Source organism: Simochromis diagramma, unplaced genomic scaffold, assembly GCF_900408965.1.
Source record: "Simochromis diagramma unplaced genomic scaffold, fSimDia1.1 OVJJ01000304.1, whole genome shotgun sequence".
Lineage (NCBI taxonomy): Eukaryota > Metazoa > Chordata > Actinopteri > Cichliformes > Cichlidae > Simochromis > Simochromis diagramma.
The window spans coordinates 15,842,180-15,863,311 of NW_024387030.1; the positions used below are offsets into that span (position 1 = coordinate 15,842,180).

At 39.9% G+C, this 21,132-nt stretch overlaps 1 protein-coding gene across 1 annotated transcript; it reads right to left on the reverse strand.

Annotated features, from left to right (window-relative positions):
• Positions 1 to 2,420: 2,420 nt before the first annotated feature.
• On the reverse strand, positions 2,421 to 17,814 carry dnajc17 (DnaJ (Hsp40) homolog, subfamily C, member 17). Its single transcript, XM_040042512.1, has 8 exons — positions 17,586 to 17,814; positions 7,969 to 8,038; positions 6,225 to 6,283; positions 6,025 to 6,112; positions 5,762 to 5,838; positions 5,002 to 5,119; positions 4,315 to 4,364; positions 2,421 to 2,593 (listed from the first exon to the last, which is right to left on the reverse strand). The coding sequence occupies exons 1-8, from the start codon at positions 17,664 to 17,666 to the stop codon at positions 2,492 to 2,494; spliced, it is 645 nt and encodes a 214-aa protein (XP_039898446.1). The 5' UTR covers positions 17,667 to 17,814; the 3' UTR covers positions 2,421 to 2,491.
• Between the last annotated feature and the right edge of the window lie 3,318 nt (positions 17,815 to 21,132).

A 21,132-nucleotide genomic window follows, 5' to 3' on the forward strand; every position in this document is an offset into this window, starting at 1 on the left:
CATGCAAAGATGTTGGACATTGTAAGACTGGCAGTACACTATGCCAATGACATTGGTATTGGGGGGGGCACCAGCATCCTGGTGCCACCCCATGCCCTGTTCTGGATACGCCCCTGCAGATGAGACCTGGTAGACAGCTCCTGTAGCTCTCAGTATACCTGGCAACGTGGAAATCAAAGCCATACCCTTAATTTTAAGCCTCAACAGTATCCAAATGGACAAGTTATATAAAAAACACCCACAATACAGTTATGAAAGGTTCCAACATTTGTCTTTCCATCATTATCGAGCAACAAACGTATTATTTATTTTCCTGTTCCAGGCCGCAAACATGTTTTTTAAAGCTATTACGTTGAACTCTATTGAAGCTGACTTGGTGTTGGTACCAGTCATTCCAGCAGCTATGTTTTTTTTTTTTTGCAGTTTAATTTGGCTGCTTTGATCAGACGTACATTTTCTGTCAAATAAAGGAAGTTTCAAAACATCAATCAAAAAATTGCTCTCTTTTTTATTCGGGCTACTAACATTTATTTTGGGCTACCAAAAACTGAAGAGTCCCTGCCCGAAGGGCTACCAGGGATTTTGAAATTTTGAGAGCCCTGAGATATATTTATTTTTTTAATTACTTTTGTTTCAGCAACATTAAATTTAAAAACTGTACTTTTGAGTTAAAATATATATTTATAATTTTAATAAATGACAAATTAAAAAGGCATGAACATTTTTTTTGTATCGAAAAAATATCGAACCGTGACACCAAAGTATCGAACCGAACCGAACCGTGAATTTTGTGTATCGTTGCACCCCTAATATATATATATATATATATATATATATATATATAATCAATCAATAACAGATACTCCTCATTTCACTTTATTATGTGTTTAAAGAGCAACTGTACACGGAATCTAATTTTTCCATTCCATCCTTTAGAACCACCATGGGCAAGACCAAAGAGCTGGAGTGGGCTACAAGACCATCAGCAAGAAGCTTGGTGAAAAGTTGACAACTGCTGTTACGATTATTTGGAAATAAAGGAAATATAAAATGACCATCATTTGTCCTTGGACATGCAAGACCTTGCCTCAAGGAGTGAGGATGACCATGAGAAAGGTGGTTGATCAGCCTAAGACTGCACAGGTGGAGCTTGTTAATGATCTGGAGGCAGTTGGGACCACAATCACCAAGAACATTTTTGTTATTACACTACATCACAATGAACTGTAATCTCGAAGTGTCAACAAGGTCCTTGTGCTAATGAAGGCACACGTATAGGTCTGTTGCAAGTTTGCCAGGGAAGATCTAAAAGATTCAGAGAAGGTTTGGGAGAAAGCTCTTTGGCATCAGCTCACCCTGCCGTGTTTGGAGGCAAAGTGATGCTGAGTATGACCCAAAGAACGCCATCCCCACAGTCAAGCACAGAGGTAGAAAAATGCTGTGGGGCTGGTTTTTTTGTGTTTTCATCACATTGAGAGGACAATGGACATGTACCACAAAATCCCAGATGAAAACCTCCTTCTCTCAGCCAGAACAGTTAACATGAGTCAAGGATGGGTCTTCCAGCACGACAGTGACCCAAAACACATCACCAAGGTAACAAAGGAGTAACTAAAGAAGAAGGCCATTATGATTATGGAGTAGCCTAGCCAGTCTCCAGACCTCAATCCTATAGAAAATCTGTTCCAATCTCTTCATGTATTTGGTCTTCTTCACACACAAAGCTAGGACATCTTACTATTGATCACTGATTGAAGAAAATAAGAACGATTTGGTTCGTCTTCAGCATGTAGCCAGGCTGACAAAGAGTCAGAGCTCTGTTGAACCAAACATTCCTTTAACCTTAACTACTAATGACTTCATAAGTTTCATTACAAATAATTCTGTAACCATTTGAGAAAAAAATATTGATAAGAAAAACATCACATATAGATATTTATAATACTATTTATATTACTGTACGGTCTTTACCTAATATAAAATGACTTGAGGTGACTGCTATTGTGATTTGGTGCCGTATAAATAAAACTGAATTGAATTATTTACTTCAAGAAACATCTTACCATTGTGCTTTCCTACAAGGCTTTCTCCATCAAGTACCAACTTAAGTTTTGCTTGGGGATCAATTTATAACTTGTGACTTATGTGATGTATTTTTTTCTGGATTTAGAGGCATTTCTTTGGAAGTGAGCAAACCTAAAAATTCAGCAGTGTATTTTTTCCCCAGGAAATTTAATTTGCAGACCCTTTAGAGAGGAAAATGATTGCATTTGGCTAACCTAGTCAAATAAATACCTCATAAATTCATGGGAATTTTTGCATTCATTTAACACTCATTTGCAATACAAAAAGAGTAGTTATTTAAGGCAATACTGTATAATGCCAAACCTAAATTATTTTATTGTGTTGTAATTTTTTTAAAATAGTTCTAAAAGCAAAGGAAAACTGTTTTGCAGTATAAATCAATAACTTTGCAGCACTGTGGCATTACTTATTCTCTTTTCAGGACGCATACCTTTTGTAGAAGTTTAAACAGAATGTCATGAGAGTAGCCTCCATTTGTCTCATCATCTTTTTTACACTTCCACTTCAACTGGAGGAGAGAAAGAGAGAGGAAAGGCTAATATTAGTCAAGAAGGTTTTCATGAGCTAAAGAAGTGCATGATAATGTCTAATCATTAGAACACATTGATTAAAGTCAGCTGACAAAGAGGCCAAGCGTGCCAGGCGGGCTCGCCTCTGATGAGACACAGATTACAAAAACCATCAGCACACGCTGGAGCTCCGAGAAAAAGACATTATTAAGCTCTTGGAACATCACCATGGCACCACCTGCAAGACCTGCAGTCAATTTCCATTCATACCGAAAGCACCAGATAAATGAGTGAAATTCAAAACATGGACACCTGGACCACAGAAAATATGGTGACTCACTTGCTTTAACTATCATAAATTAATCAAGAAATAATCCAAAGCAGTTCAATGTCTAAGAACGTGTTTGGTCACAGGCAAAAGAGAGGAAGTCCTCCTCTACTATGTGAACTGTGGTCAACTTCTTTGCTTACATAACAATGTTAGTGTGTCTTTAGTTTAAAAAGAAATTGAAAAACATATGAACTCCGTTTGGAGTTCTGTCACTAAAAGCTCATGCGAGTTCCCGCACTCCTAAAAAACAAGACAGATATTGTGTAACTTCTCATATGCATGTACAAAGAACAGGGAAATGAGGCAAATATCACAGCAACTGCTCAGAGTAGTATTATAAATGGCAAGCGCTAACTGTTGATTCAGCTCCAGCATTCTGCTCACTGTCAGAGCAGCAGGATTTCTGGGAACTTCCAAGTGCAAATGGAGTCTTTTTACCAGCAATTACGACTGAAAATGTCCATCCAAGAGCATTCTCTTCTCCCCACCGATAACCTCCTTACCCGGTAATCGTCAAATAAAATGCTAAGGTATTTCTATGATGTGATGTCTGTGATTTCAGCCTGCAACACAGAAACACTGCTGCGTTTGCTCAAAATTTAGATCTATTCTTCAAAAAGCGAGTCATCAACACAGCTGATAATTATGCTAAGGTCATAGAGAACTTTCTAAAATCAAATTAAACTTTATAGTGAGAAGCAATGGGCAGTTTGAATATAGAAAAAATGGCTGTGGTTAACTGTCTAGAGATTATATTCCATGTTATGCTTTTAAGACGTTCAGATGCAGGTATCTGATGTGGGAAGCCAATAAATTATTAATAAGAAAATATTTTTGATTGCATGCAGGGCTGCAATCTGAGATAGAAGCAGAGCCTCTGAGATAAATCTTGCAGTAAACGTGTCCATGTCCATGCAACATGATTTGTGATACTGTCAGTCTGGCCGCTGTTTGTTTTTTCTAGCTGAACACACAAACGTCAGGGAATACGCTGCGGCACTAGATGGCTATCAAATTTTAAAACCAGATTTACTGTCTAAACACATTAGCTAACATCCCATGTTAATACATGCAGACTCTGCTGTTTCCAGGAGGAAATATAATAAGCCTTCTCTTAGTTTAGATACTGGTCTCCTGACGACACTGTGCCCTCTCAAGAGGACTGGACTTCAGAATAGCATGTGTGCTCAGTAGTGAGGCAACTTATGTGGTCTCCAATAATGAAACACAAATGGCAAAAGGTTTTTATCAAACTCCCCGCTGAGATCCTGCCTGAAATTTCACTCAGATATAGCAGTCGCTCCTCCACGTTACTGAGGGACCTACATTATTCTCTTACTACATATTTCACCCCAACCCTGACCTCTCTTCACATATTCTGAGCCTTACCTTCAATTTTGGGGTTACGTTGCTCTTGGAACATCTCTCCACTCCTGAGTCTGACAAAACGCAACAGAGAGGGGGGGGATGAGACAGAGAAGTGAAAAAAAATAAAGAAACTATTGTTTTCCTGAAATATTATACGCAAGAGAGCAGTCGAGGGACTAGTGCAGATAGACAGCAATTTTAAAATGGATGTCATGTGTTAAATGTATAGCTCTTGCTGATCCAGGGGAGGGCTGTGTGCGTGCAAATGGAAAAGACGCAGAAGACATGCTGACAATGCATTAGTAATTGTCCGGCCACAAAAGGGGTCTAGTTTAGGGCAGCAGTCAGTTGTTTTCCTAAGTACATACACGCTGCCTTCCTTTTGCTGCAAAAAATATTACCATGAGGTTAAAAGTTTGATGGACCGCTCTGTGTACGCAGTGATTGGCATCCCTTTGCTATCTTGCCAAGAAACTAAAATAGACCTCTTCCAATATAATTTCAGTTATTGTTATAGTCTATCATGTGAATAATACATGGTGAGCCACAGGGAGCCTGGTGGCTGCTGTGGTTGTGCTGACACGACGAGGGATGGGAAACACAGGGGGTTCACCCCAGCAAGGCTTTGGGATGATATAAAAAATGTCAGGACTACAATAAACTGGTTTAGCTAACTCAGACCAGCAAGGATTGGTCAAATGCATGTACTTCTCTGAGTGTGGTCTCCTCCGTGTTGATGTGCTTCTCTTTCTCTCTGGATCTGCTCTCTGATGAGCCTCTGCTCCTCTTCGAGCTGTCTGGATCCCTCCTCCCTCAAGCGGGCAATCTTGGAGAAGGTGCACATAAAATGCAGAAATGTGAATGAACAGGTGGCCAAGTGTTACGTGACAGCACATGTTAAGATAACAGCTGTTGGAATATGATCAGCTTTATTACTCTGCAATTCTGTGTTTATGTCCTCTACTCAAGGAGGCTATACAAACCAGCTTGTTTCATCACTTAAGGCACTAACGCCTCGATGAAGGCAGAAAATGGAATAGTGCCACCTGCTGGTTATGGCCTCCTTCCTTATGTATATGCATGAAGCACCTTGAGCGTATGGAAATTACTCACAGTGGAAGCATGCACACCATTTTTATTTATGGGTGTTCTGCACAAACTGCACCGAGTCATGCACTTAATGACCTTACTGATAATTATGTCTGTGAAAAAAGAAAATAAAGAGAGGAGCTCTTAGACAGAGCCTTTGTTCGTGACCCAAGTATTTGGAAGAGTTCCACTCAATCAGGAAAAACTATTTGATGAAAAACAGAATGAAAGCACCAGGGTGTGCTTTAGTTTTCCTAGATGCATTTTCCAATACAGCACTTATACCTGCAGTATAGTGAAATTTAAAATTTTCTGCAGCCTCTTAAGGCAAATTGCAGCGCAGTATCTTTGCTAATGTGATTTCTATAAAATGCGATACCTCTTCCTCGAGTGTTCTAGTGATCTGCACTTCCTCCTGGCTTTGAGCTTCTGCTTGTCGCTCTCTGGCCTCCAAGTCTGTCAAAACAACGCACACAAACTAATCCACATCTCCATCATATACTCATAGTATTGATTGACTGACTTATTATTATTATTCTTTAAAGAGGAAACAGTACTTCAGCATTAAAACTTGATAATTAGAAAGAAACACAAGATAATATCACTAAATAATCTCTAGGATGCGGCAGAAAAATGACTCACCAAGTTTAATTTTCTTTCTCTTGCTATCTAGTTTCTTGTTTCTTTCTTCTGCTTGTTTCTTGGCAGCACAAATCTTGTCATAAGCAGCCTGAAAAAAAAAGCGTTAGACTTCAAGATCACTCCTTGCTGGGCTTGCTGTGTCTCGGTTTACTTGAGGGCTAGGATCCATATTAGAGGTTACAAGACACCAGCGGTCTTACCTTGGCGGCGGCATCAGTTAGCACCTCAAGAGCCTGGGATAACTGGTGGAAGAGCTCAACTAAAAGAAAAGAAAAAAAAAAGACAGAATAAGAGCATTTTCTTGCATTACTGCCTTCAACTTTTATCTTGTGGGATATTACCTATAAAAAAGAAAAACGTGGCTAAAGGTTTACAAAAATTGGGTTGATAATTGTGCCAGTTTGAAACAAAAAAGACAGATCATAAAATTATACTGAAACGGGGAGACTGAGAAGGACAGGACACCTAATCCAAATGCAGAGTTATGTCTACGAATGCCTCAAGATGATGGGACATGGAGCCAATACAAACTGCGACATTTGTGTCTCAAAATTTGCCGCAGGTCTCACGAAACTTGTTTCCTCCAGTGACACGGCCGTGCATTCCCCTGGCCCAGCCTGCTGCAAATACCACTACACCAGTTGTCATTTAACACACACGCACAGACAAATGTACACTGGGAGACCACAGTCCCCCCAGCTTGTCCTCCAAACAGCACATTACTGCACGATACTAGCCAGGCTTAATCATTCACTTATGGGAGGCCTAACAGACTGATACTGTTACTCCCTGTGGGGACTGGCATTGCACACTAACAGAAGGCTCTCGAGATCGCGCTGCCAGCGGAGGCGGTCAGGTTACCTACATGCATATAATGGGCTGGAATGAAATCCAACTGGGGGAAACCCGCCATGCCCACCAGGCACCTCCGAGTGTCACAATATGGGGTATTTAGAGGGGAGAGGGGATAGTGGGGAGGGGTATCGTCAATCAGTGAAGAATTGTGACCCCTATGTCACCTCTTACATGCAAACAACCCTCCCCTGAGGGGCAGCAAGTCCCAAGACTTGCTCCGCTCTCGTGCGATAGAGTCCAATTCTCTTCATGCGCGGGTTCGAGTGTTGAGGGCCTCCAAACCACTACTTTTCCATTTCTGGGAAACCGACCCCCTGCTTTTGTGTTATCCCTCTCAACCCTACCAATTTCCTTTTTTTCCTGACATAATCAGAAATTGTCTGAACCATCCAGAAACCACATAAACCTAACTTGAAAACATACCTCGTGACCAGCTTCTTGTCCAAGGTGCATTTTTCCCCTATTGACAAAAAGCTACGCTGAGATTTTCTGGTCTAATTGTTGACATGCTGGTTGGCACCAAGCTGCAGAAGGACACATGAACCCAGGGAGGACAGAGTGTAGATGAGGGTGGTGAGGATGGTGATGCTGGCCATGTTTTTCTAGCTAAAAAGCTGGCGGGAGAAACATGCGCTGGTTGCCTTGCGACAGAGTGCTGTGGCCAGGACATCTGGCAGAGTTTAACGCTGTGAGAATGTGACTCTGGAGCATTCATTTTTGGCCCTGGACCTTAATGGCAACTCAGTGAGTGGTCATAACTAACTCCTCAGTGGCAACGGTCAATGCCTCAGAATGGAGACAGAAGACACATGAACCTGGGACACTCAGGGAGGGAAATTTTCTAAGGTTGTACTTCCTCCCACATAGCCCTCAAAAGGAGATGTATTCTCACCACTACACTCACCTGCTCTGAATCTGACAATTACCTGCACTATTACCAAGTGCGCAGCTAGTAAGCCAAGAGATGTGGATCTACACCAGAACTTCTATGCATCCAATCATCTGCATCTTTATATGCATCTCTGTCAGATAAGGTTTGGAGATCATGTGAGAAAACAGTAAATGCAAAACAAAAACTGTCTCACTCACCTGCTTTTGGGTTGTCTGGGTTCTTGTCTGGATGGCATGTTAACGCTTTCTGTCGATACGCTTTCTTGATCTGAAAAAGGAGGAGGGAAAAACCCCAAACATTACAAAGAGTGGAAAATGCTTGTTAGAACGCAGAAAAATGAACAATTCCCTTAACCTTCAGTTCTATTTATATATCCTCAAATCACAACAAGAGTCTCCTCAAGGTGCTTTAGACTTTAAGGTAAAGACCCTAAAAAATAGAGGAGAAACCCTAACAAACAACAAATGAGCAAGCACTGGCAACACTGGGGAGGAAAAACTCCCTTTTAGCAGGAAGAAACCTATTACAAAAAGAATAAAACAAAATGTAATGTCCCCCATATGAGGGCTCGGGGTCTTGGGAGGTTAAGCACAAATTTTGGGCACCGTGTAAAGATATAATTCTTACTGTGTATCAATAATTTTATAACGTTGAGTTTGGCCCAGAAGTCTAACTAAAAAAAAAAAAAAGAAGAAGTTATGGCCTCATTGAAATAATGCCAAAGACAGTAACAGCCTGACATAAAAACATCTGAGGTGAAATGTGGTCTTTAATGGAATTATTTTGTTTGGATCAAATTGAAACTTTAAGCCGATCCTGTGCTTCGTGTCCTTTTGACATGCCGTTAATGGCTTCTAACCACTGTGGTACATACTGCACTGTACAAGAATTCAAAACTATTCTCAGGCTATTCCAGTTGTCAGATTGCAAGATAAATACGAAGTTGCAACCTAGTATTATTTTATCTTTATTTAAACAATATTAGATAGAATATGTCATAAAAAATGAAATCAAGTCTGACATAGTCTGAAAGCAGCATCCTTTGGCAGCGGGGGGGGGGGGGGGGGGGGTTTAATCCAAATAAGGTTTTAGTTATAGCTGATTTTTTAACTCTGGGTCACTGCTTGGAACATTAACCATTCATTGGTCCTTCTAGGAATCACTTAATGGAGAGGTGGTTTTTATTAGACGTCTGCTTCTTTTGAGAATGAAGGGAAACAGGAAAATTACCGCAGAGACCAGAGGGGGCTGTGGAGTCCAGCGCTTGAGAATTCTGCACAACCTCAAAAGCACATGCTCATATACAGTACATGCATTGCATGCTAAAGTTTTGGCACATCCAACCCTCCCCCCCATACATACACATTAAAGAACAGACCAAACACAAACACTGACATGCACTTTCTCACCAGACATAATCAGTCATGCCAACATTCTGGATGTTTTCAAATTCTCCCTGTTAGCGCAAATCAATCTCCTGCCAGTACACTTCGGGCCACAAAAACTGGGAGCCCCTTTGTTCATGTCTGGGAAGCGTTTGCATTGGATGCATTGTCTTCTGGCATATGCAGTGTTTCCCTGTAATTTGTTTTGCACAGTTTTATCTCTAGAACGCACGCCAAAACATACTGAGCTGACTTTACGGGGATGGATGGAATTGGGGGGAAGCACAATGGTGTAATTAATCAGCGTCCGGGCTTTTTTTAACTGCAGCTCCAATGACAGTTAAGTACAGTCACACATTAGACTGGATGCCCTCCATCCAGGGTACAAGAGCTTAACCTCTGACTGATTATATGAACCAAGCAAGCCTCCAGTGAAGCCTCTGGAGATAACTGCAGCTCACACAGCTCCTAAATGTCAAAAGTCCTTTCTTCTATCTAAACTGGATTGGGGTTTTGGGGGGGGGGGGGGGGGTTCATTATTGTTCCAACAGTAAATGAGAACTTGGTTCAGTGAGAGGGCTTTTTGAGAGACTAGACATCATTAGAGGATATTTAGTCTTGCTGCTTGGCACACACAGCGTTCCTACAGATTGCGACTGACACGCAGGGCTGTGGACTAGAACCAAACACATGTGCTTACTGTTGGCCTTAGCCTGCTTCCCCTGTATTATCCTCGCCTGTCTATTTCTCACATTCTGTTCAATGCACTCCCTATTATACCTTTGTCCAACTCATTTTAAAGCTTTTTAGTAAGATACAAGAAAGTGAAGACTCGAGTTTCACCTCAAAATTATACTCCTCTTCAACAACAGTTGCCTCAAGCACCATTCTTGTGATTATGCACTATATAAATAAAATTGAACTGAATTGCAAAGGAGTGAACTGCAGCTCCTCTCTGGGATCAAAACACAGCCTAAAAATGGGTCCTACTCTGTCCTTTTTCCCTCTACCACTGTGAGGAGTTGCTTACTGTGGATTTCCACAAAGCGCCAACCAACTTGCTCAAGATGTGCAGACCATGATTGAAAACAAGTCTACATCTTTCTTTCTTTTTTAAATCAGTGTTACATAATCTTCTGATGGTAATGCAGTTTAAGTGGAGACAAAAACAAGCCTGCACTGCATTAATGTCATTTTGACAAAAATTATTGTGCCTTGATGTTCGCTATATCGTACCTTGCAATACTGAAATGTAAAGGTGTGTGAGCTTTTGTTATACCACAGAGAACCAATGCCTAAACTGGAATAGAAACATATGTAATACACACTTTTTTGGAAGTATCAATCATATCTGGAGTTGTTAGTAAACTGTAAAATAGGAACTTGAGGTAATCAGAGCTGTGCAATGTGCTTTCAAAATAGCATCAATCTGTATTTGGAATAGAAAACACAATATAAATCATTTTTGAACATTTGAAATGTTAGCAGCCAAGATATGGAAGAGCTATGCCTTCCTTTAGCTTATGCCACTGTTGTAGCTCCATATATAGTTAAGAGCTCTTTTTCATTCCATATAAATGAAATGACATCTTTTTAAAAACAGATTTAGGAAGATGAAATGAGAGTGTGATCATTTTTTTGTAAAATCCCCCATAATTTAATTTCAGTTAGCTAACATCTGGACCATGTGCCTTACCACTTTGCATTATCATTAATACATTAATGATTAGGGCTGGGCCATATCATACCGTTCACGGTAATACCGGTATAATGTTGGACAACGATAAGAAAATGAAATATCGCAATATGGGTAAAACGCGCATGCGCAGTGCCTTTGTTTTCATACGCACATGGCGGAAAAAGCATGGCGGCGAATGAGGAGGGCGAAAGCGGAACGTTGAATAAAAATGGATGAACCAGAACTGGTTTGTAAAAATGCTGCAGCTTCACTGGTGTGGAACTGGTTTAGCTTTCGTCCGTCAGATACACAACAAAGCACTATTTTTGGTAGCGCATGCTAGCGGGCCGTCGTTATTACCCTGTTGTTTGGAAAATACAGCACACTTAAAATCAATCCTTTGATTTTTCTGAAAATCAACAGAGCCCCTTATAATCCCGTGTGCCTCATGTATGAACTCTGGTTGTGTTTACTGACCTGGAAACGATTTTATGTGCACGGCGCTCAAAAATGTGTCAAATGTTTCAGTACGACTTTGCTGAGCTACGAAGCCGCACCGCTTGATGGATTGTCGGAGCATTACGGCTATCGTAGGCGGAGCCTCGCGGAGTGACACGTACTGTGCTTCAACATAATGTTACCATATTGTGTGTGTATGACCTCTTTTTAAGTTTTGTGGATATTATACATGGTTATGCTGAGGATATGTCGGCCAGTTTCCACTGGAAATACCTTTTGGTTAAACTGTCAGCGAGGAATTTGCATTTGCACTGTTAAATTTTTATATAACTTTAATGCACATAAAAAAGCTGCTTGTTTAAGTGAAAATACATTGATGGGGTTTTTGCACTAATAAAATTTGCGGAGTTGTAAAGTATTTTGTCTTGTGTCAATTATATCATCGGTTATATCGTTATCGCAAATTTTCAAATTATATCGTGATAAATATTTTTGGTCATATTGCCCTGCTCTATTAATGATTTCTTTCTGTTGTAACAGGAGTTCAATCTTAAATTTTGTAGTGCATAAAGGACAGAGCACTGAGCACCGGCTGCAATTTTTTAATGAGCTAATGTTTTTGAACTTTTGGCATTTCTTATATTTAGATTAATCGGATTACAGCTTTCAGGACTTCCCTGAAGCAGTGAGGCAAAAATATTATTTTTCTAATGAGTTTTATAAAGTTGTTAATTGCTAAAAATTAACTAAATAAAATGAAAAGAACATGATCCAATTCAAGTGCAGTTAAATATTCAACTATTGTGACAAACAATTCCCTTTTTTATTAATAAAGAAGAAAACTACCTTACAATCCCAGCTTTAAAAAAGTTAGGATTCTACAATGTAAATAAAAAATGGAATGCAATGATTTGCAAATCTCATAACCCCATATTTTATTCACAGAAGAACGTAGAAAGCAAAGTCAGATGTTTAAACTGAAACATTTTAAATATTCCCTGAATAATATTAGTTCATTTTGTATTTGATGACAGCAACACATCTCAAAAAAAATGGGGACGGAGCAACAAAAAGCCGGAAAAAGCAAGTTTCTCAAGAGTAAAGATGGGCAGGGCTTCACCAATGTGCAAAAAATTATCTATATTTTGTGGAACAGTTTCACAGTAATACTTGTCATTATAAAATTACTACAACTTTGAATGTCTCGTCATCTACAGTACATAATATCATCAAAATATTTCGAGAGTCTGGAGAAATCGCTGTGAAAAATCATTATTGGATGCCTGTGATCTTCGGGCCCTCGGGCACCAGTGCATTAAAAACAGACATGTTTTTAATGCACTGGTTTCCGTCATGGATCTTACACCATGGGCTCAGGAACACTTCCAGAAATCACTGTCTATGAACACAATTTGCTGTTGCATCCAAAAATGTAGATTAAAAATCCTGCAAAGAAGAAGCCATATTTGAACATGATCCAGAAACACTTCTTTCTTCTCTGGGCCAAAGGTCATTTAAAATGGTCAGAGGCAAAGTGGAAAACTGTTCTGTGGTTTAACAAGTTGAAATATAAAATTATGTGTGGAAAACATTGCTCCCATGACTTCCACACTAAGGAGGAGAAGGTCAGGCGTGTTATCAGCATTCAGTTTAAAAGCCTGCAGATCTGATGGTATGGGGGTGCCTAATGAATTGGCAGTCTAAACACCTGGAAAGGCACCATTAATGCTGAGATTCAAAGCAACATATGCTCCCATCCAGAGGACATCGGGACAGACGTTACATATTTCAGCAAGATGATGCTAAACCGCATACTGCATCAATTCCAACAGCATGACTACATAATGGCAGAGTCTGGGTGCTGACCAGGCCTGCCTTTCACTGATTGAAAACATTCAGCGAATCATGAAGCAAAAAACACAACAAAGAAGACCTAGAATAATCAGGCAGCTACAATCTTATATCAGACAGGACATCGTTCCTTTTCCAAAAGTCCAGCAGCTGCTCTCCTCACTTCCCAGATGTTTACAGACTGTTGTTAAAAGAAGAGAGGATGCTACACAGCAGTAAACATGAACACGTCCCAGCTTTTTTGAGACGTTTATTTGTTTATGTGATTTGCAAATCATTGCATTCCGTTATTATTTACATTTTACACAGTGTCCCACTGTTTTGGAACCGAGGTTGAGGAATAGATTACTTCCTTATTGAGAAAACCCTTAATTTCTTTATCACAACAGGTGAATGTTTAACTGCACTCGAATTGGATCATCATTCATATGATGCACTGAGGAAAAGAGAAAATAAAAAGCAATACAGGCAAACACTTGTCAGATAATCCATTAATGGATTTACTGCATTTACTTCAAGTTCTGGTATTAGTATGATTAATTTACCTTTCCTTTAAATGTATCATCACATTTATGCATAAAACAAAACATTTCAAACCCTTTAATAAATAATTGTGGCTGCAGTCTTTCTTTACTCAGAAATACAGAAATGGATGCCAAAAACAGGGAAACAGAAAATTCTAAGACAAGGTAACCAGAGTTCATCATGAAGATAAGTACGTGTGATTTGAAATAAAAGCAGCCTTTATAAAAATAAATACATCACCCGTGAGTTTATACTGTGTCCTTAATTCACATTCAGTCAGCTTCTCACATTCATCACCTGCACCTATCTGACAAGATAAACATGTCTCTGCCACGTCTTCACTAACAGCAGATGTTTGCCGTTGTCGGGAAGTACGTTTGGCCAGCCGAGCTGCTTGACAAGTACAACCTGTCATCACCAAAGTTGCTCTGGTGGAGAACAGCCATCTTGCATGTCATCATAACTCCCCTTCTCTCCAGTTCCTCCTCCAATCGTTTCCTTTTCACTCTCTCTAGGATCCTTCACGATATCTTGTCTCTACTGTGCCTCCGGAGCTGTTTTGTTAAATAATGCATGATTACTCCCATCAGTGCCATAACACGCAATCTTTAATTGATGCTGGAAGACCCTGAGCCCGCTGGTTCTCCACACTAGGAGCCAAAGCAGTGCAATCTTTAAGAAGTTGTGCGCATAAGTCTTCAATTGCAGGGCATCTTCCTATAGCCCTAATCCGGCCAATTACTCTAGCAATTATCTTTGTGCAGTTCACCGTGACCTTATAGGACTGGCTCTGAATCCATCAGTTGTTGGAAAAAATGAAAAACAGAAGAACTCCTGGACTAAAACCAGCTGCTGTCCCTTGTGCTTACAGATGATGAAAACTGTATTTAATCCTACTGTATCTTCTGTCTGTTGTAATTCAAAATATTCCACATTTTCATATGCCAATTTTCCTTGTTTCATGCATGAGACAGACTAAATGGAAGAAATCTCAACTATTTCCCACACTTCTGTTCGTCAAAGAATGAACCACAAGATCAGGGAAAGACTACAATCCTGGAGTAGGAGGCCAACGGTAGCTTAATAGTTAGTGCCTGGCAAAGAAAAAACAAAAAAACATTCTCAGTGCCGACCGGATACCCATTTGCTTCAGTTTAGCTGCATGCTCACATCTTGTCCTCATTAAACCAGTTTTTGGTGCCAATTATGGCTGACAAACTACTGGTCCCGGTGTAGAAACCCTTACTGTGTAGATGATTAGCTGCCTGATCAGCCATGGATCCATCCTCATTAATAACAATGTGTGATTCTTTATGGGATATTATCAGCTAGAAGAAAATAATAACAAAATACTCCAGAGAAAGAAAGGTAAAAAGAAAAGTGAATGTAGCCCTCCACTAGCAGCTGAGCATGGACCTGGATAAACAGCTGTATTTTCTGCAAGACACTGTCACGCAATCACTCAGGCCACCGACTAAACACTCGATCATTCAAGAACTTAGAGGGCCCTGGGAAGAGCATGTGGGAAGAGTAAACGAGAAGAAGCACGCAAAGTACTAGGAGCTGTTGGAGAAGTGCCAGGACAGAGGCTGGAAGATGCTCTGTGAGCCCAAAGAAGTTAGCTGTGGAGGTTTTGCAGGATGTTCACTCTTCAAAGTGCAAGCAACTGGGCGCTACAGGAGACGGAAGACAGAGAGCCAACCCCATTTGTGGCATCTGGGTGAGGAGGTCTGATGCTAAAAGATCCAAAACACCTCATGACCCCAAGAACCTCACTGAAGATGTATCAGGGAGAAACTGTAAGCACACTGTGGATGCATGTGCTTCTTAATGCAAACCTCACAGATCACGCTGGCATAAATAAATTAATATGCAGTAATCAAATTGTTTGAGGAAGAGCACTCATTTTGATTAATTCACTTAATAACAATGTAACAACTAAATCAATAACACCAACCTAACGGTAACTGATCTGGCAAAAACATCATTATGGTTTAATCTATTTCTTCAGTTATAACTGCTTTGTCTGCTTTAAGAGTGTATATGGCTGTATAACTGTGGAATACATACTTAGTGCACTAGAAATAAACTGCATAAAAATTGCTGTCCTGATTGCACGCTGATGATGCTCCCCAGTGCACTGCAGAATGCAATTATAATCTTAATGCACCTATTCTGACAAAGACTTGAAGAGGAAAAAGAAACTCATCGGTGGGGGCATTGAGTTTACAATGAACTATTACAATGCAATGAAATCACCTGTCCTTGGATGCTCTGAGTGGAAGTAAACCATTCAAGCGTGTAGTTACTGAAACACATTAGGTAATAGGTACATTAAAATTTAAGTAGCTGAACAAACCACGAGAAATTCTGTGTGGTCTTGGCTGTGGACGAGCAATCTGTGGTAGGTACAAGTGTTTAACTGGTGGCTGGTCTTTAGAAAAAGCCTTCCCTAGCACTATAAGCATAACATAAACCCCATGAAGTCATTAAATCATAAACTCTGAAGTGCCAGTTTACATGGCATTTATCAGCCAGCTAAGTGCAACGAAAGGTCAGCAGCAGAGACGCTAAAGAGAAACAAGGGAACATGAAGTATGCAAATCTCCTACGTCAAGGCAGTGTTTTACAAGCTATGGCTAAAACCACATAAACAGGCTCTGGGATGAGCTTCTTCCTCTTTCTTTGATAAACAGTGTGCCTAATAGCTGGGATAGAGCAGCAGGCCAAAAAACTGGGATAAGTAGCTCATCTGATGACATCTCTCTTCACACACTTGATTGATTTTTGAGCCCCTCCCTTCTGACTAAACGCACTACACACACATGCACACAAACAAACCCACTATCTCTCTCGACCATCAACCGACCTCACAGAATCAGCCCCCCTCCCTTTGGAGCCTCAATTCTACCCAAGCCACAACCACCAACTTCCTTAAGGATAATCCTCTGGGGAGGACAGAACTTTGAATTCCAATTAAGAAATTAACTGCCTCCCTCATTTTGGCAGCAATTTTAATTTCCCTTCAGGCCTGTGGATTCGGGATTGTGGAAACAGTGAAGAGAGGTGGTTGCAGGGAAAATGCTTGATTCAGGGAATCATGGTGAACCACTCAGAGATGAAAATTTGAAGCGATGTTGGGGAAATGCTCCCAGGGTTGATTGCAAGCACAAAGAGAATTTTGCAAAATTCTGTTTCCAATATGCAGAAAAGCAAAAACCTAGTTTACCCACGGCAGTAACGCACATGTAATCAGATGTTTTCAGACCCACACCAGCTTTCAGGAGCTAAGTATGTTGATTTAACTGAAATTACAAAAAGAAATACATATATATATATATATATATATATATATATATATACATACATACACACACATATATATACACACATACACACATACATACAGTCAAACCAATAACTGAATAATCACACCGAAATTATGGTCATAGTTTCACTGTAAAGGGATTTTATGTCAAGGCATAGTACTAAAGGTTTGCCTGATGCAACACCCCCACTCAGCGGCCTTTCAGAGTATCACAACGGTGTAAATGAACCATTAGCCGGTTTGTCTGTTATATGACACGCTGGACCTGCATCTTTTATAGTTTTATCTTACGTTTATCTCACACTGTAAAAACAAACAAACAAACAAAAAACCTCTTCATCATTTACACACACATACGATTAAAAGAAATACTAATCTTCATAGCAGAAAGTTATCATAGCCTCTTGCTTCGTGACAAAAATGTCCTAAGACAACAAATTTGCATTATTTATTACTTGGTAATAAATAGTCTGGCAAATAAAAATAACAGGTTCCAGCTTACAATGCGTTACTTACAAGCATGGTTATCTTAACACGGCTATTTTTAACACAATGACTAAAGCTAGCTTTAAGTGCTAGTTTACACACCTCTTTCGTTGTAGCAGTGCTTTCAACGCCAAGTAAACCGTACAGATCCATCTGTAGGATATCTTTAGCCTTTCCGGACATTTCTGCCAAAACGCGCTACAGTACCAATACACAAAAATAATAAATATACCACTATTTAAAACAGCTGTTTTGCTAGCTATTTAGCTTCGTGTTGTGGTTCCAGGCAGCATGAGTATGACGTCCTCAACCTTTCAACCAGGATGTGCATTGCAAACTGGGTATTGTAGTTTTTGGGTCTCCTTGCTCTTCTCTAGGTTCCTGAAAAGCTCCCTCACAGAATTTTTATTATTTTTACTTCCGATAAATTTTTTCCACAAGTATTAATCTTCTAAAATCTTTTGACCTATCTGTGGGCTCTTTAAGGGCTGTTCACGCGTGACAAATCCCACATCCAAAGCTTCACTGCATAGATGGCTATTTTTATCTTGCTGTCAGGTGTGAAATTAGTTATTTAGAACAATATCCTGCCTGGCATTAAAGGCCCACTGTGTATTTAACAGTAAGACATAAACGGTATTTAACATTTTATTAATTATTTATTTTGTTTAAGTAAAAGAGACTTCCTGTGCCATACTTATGTGCCTGTTTTCTATCAGCATATTGTTCACATTAGCCTCATTTTACTGTATTTTTTGATATTGCTAATGATGATGTTCGGGGATTAAAAGCCACATGTAGGCTCCTTGTTTAAAGAAAATACTGGATTTCATTAATTTTGCGCGCACACGTCCTTCCCAAGGCACCTTAATAACATTGTTTCGACATTTAAATTTGGATAAGAAACTTATCCAAGCCCATCAAGATCAACGAGACCACAGCGTCTTCTGGTGGACGAATTATGTAACAGCAGGCAGCACAGTACAGTACATATTAACACGTTTACCTATGTTTGATTAAGTTTAGTCCACCAAGAAATGTGTTTACAAAAGCCGTGTTTATATCGATTTGAGGACCCAGGCTCCACCTTTATTTCCATTTAGATTCATTGTGTGGCCCACTAAACTGTCATTTTAGCCCATTAAACTTGTTCCATCTTGTCTCCGATGCAAAATGTAAACAGACACCTCAGTGCTACATGTGGGTTTTTTTTCCTGTGGATATAAATCCATCTGTGGCCTAATGGCATAGGTTTTACATATCTGTTAACCAAGATGTGGTCTGAGGCTGCACCACTTCCTGTAGGGAACTTCCCCTGACATGTACAAAAACAGCTTTCTTTTTCTTAAATTTTTGTGGGGGAAGTTTTTCGATGATGAAAAAGCCACCTGTTACTTACAAACGGTTTAGAAATATTGTGATGACTCTGTCCCTTCAGATTGTGTAAAAAGGCAGGCTTCTTTCAGTTTAAAATGTCTTTGCAAAGCACAACTTTTTTTGTCCTTCAGGCACACTGAGGATAAACAGGACTGAAAAAGAAGTCATAAGATGTGGCCCAAGTATAAAAGGTTATCCAACAGGACTAGTGCAACAATGTTTCTCAAAGAGTTAACCCCAAGGCAGTGATTTCTAAATCATAAACTAATACAGTCATGACAAAAAATAAAGTACACTCTATTTCAATTCTAAGGTTTTACGTATCAGGACATAATTTATAAAAATCTGTTTATTACTGGGTCTTAAAATTGTTTAAGTACAACCTTAGAAGAACAACAACACATGACTTTATTACATTATTTATCTGACAAAAAATAAACCAAAATGGAGAAGCAATATATGAAAAAATGAGGAATGTATTTGCACTTTGACATTGCTACACCTTGACTATTTTCTTTTATATATATTCTGTTGTAGATTTACTGTGTCCTTATGATAAATGACCCAATTTGAGCCAAGGTTTAGCTGTCAAACAGATCCTCACATATTCGACTCCAGAATACTTTGGTATACAGAGGAGTTCATGGTCGTCTCACTGCAAGGTGTCCAAGTCCTGTGGCTGTAGAACAAGCCCAAATCATCGTCCCTCCACCACCGTGCTTCACAGTTTGTAAGAGGGGTTTGTGCCGATCGATGTGTTTGCTTTTCACTGTGCATTATGACCAGACATCTCCACTTTGTTCTCACCTGTCAAAGCACCATTCCAGAAGTCTTGTGGTTTGTCCAGATGCAACTTTGCAAACCTGAGCCACGTGCCTTATTTTTAGAGAGAAGAAACTTTTCCAAACAAGCCATACATGTCTAGCCTTTTTCTAATCGTACGGTCATGAACTTTAACCTTTAACATGCTAACTGAAGACTGTAGAGTCTGAGATGTAAGTTTGGGGGTTTTTGCAGTTTCTCTGAGCATTGCACAGTCTGACCTTGGGGTGAATTTACTGTGACGTCCACGCTTTGGACGTTTGGCATCTGTCTCGAACGTTTTCCACTTAAGTGAGATGATTAGCACCTGACTACAACTTACCCTCTTAATCCCCCACTGTAGCACATTATAGCAGTAAGGGTGGATTTAGTTTTCCACACACTTCTCTAATAGTTCCTTATTTTTTGTTAAGTACATTGATCTGATAATTAAATATAAATAAGTTTAAGACCCTGTAAGGACCTCAACACATCAAATGCTGAATGTGAGACGTTTATAGTCATCTGTAAAATATATGCTTGTGTTTAATGTGATGATGATGATGATGATGATGATGATGATGATTTTCTTGTAACGATGGGACAGGGGAAAGTGTTGCAATATGTAACCACATGATATACTCAAAGCCAAGGAGGAAAAGTCTCGATGTTTAATAAGCAAAAAGATTTCCCATTTTTGCTTAAATTTGAGGTGCTCAGCAGTTCATGGCCTCTGTTGGATTTTCCAAATCATGATGCATCAAATGTCTTCAGTTCATGGCAGGTCAGGCAGGCCAGTTTTACACAAGACACCCTTTAGAGCCACAGTGTATCTCCACGTGGTTTGTAATTGTCTTGCTGAAACAAGTAATTTTACATATTCAGCATCATGTATCCAGTATATCCACTACCCCTCCTCTGCATTTGTCCATACCATTTTAACCTTCCCTTTCACTCTTCCTCCTATCCTTCCATCACAAATCACCCCTGACACTCAACACCACCCTACCTGCACTCTCTTCTCCACCTGTCTTGTGCACCATCCATTGCTTTGGGTGGTTGATCCCAGATATTTAAACTACTTCCACCTTCACTACCTCTACTCTTTGCAGCCTCACTGTTACAGTTGTCTCCCTCTCATTTACACACATGTAGTTATTCTTGCTTCTACCGACTTTCATTCCTCTTTTCTCCTGTGTATACCTCCAACTCTCCAGGTCCCCTCCTCAAAGCAAACATCACATCTGTAGTGCTCATTCTTGCTATGAAGACACACTTTTGCTTCACTGATTGTCACCTCTCCTCTTAGTGTCCTCCCTCGCTCCAAAATTGTGTTAAACAGCCTGGTTAAAAAGTACAGTGCTCTCTCGCTCTCTCTCTCTCTCTCTCTCTCAGACATTAGTTCAAAGGACCAAATACCTTATCCACTCTTCATCCTTTCTATAGCTGCCCCGCCCTCCTCCACACATCA

Coding starts and splice junctions, on each gene's coding strand:
- dnajc17 (XM_040042512.1), bottom strand. CDS start 17,666: ATGTCCGGAAAGGCTAAAGATATCCTACAGATGGATCTGTACGGTTTA. Junction 8,039..17,585: donor GCACTGCTACAACGAAAGAG/GTGTGTAAACTA, acceptor CTCCTTTTTCAG/ATCAAGAAAGCGTATCGACA. Junction 6,113..6,224: donor TAACTGATGCCGCCGCCAAG/GTAAGACCGCTG, acceptor TTTTTTTTTCAG/GCTGCTTATGACAAGATTTG.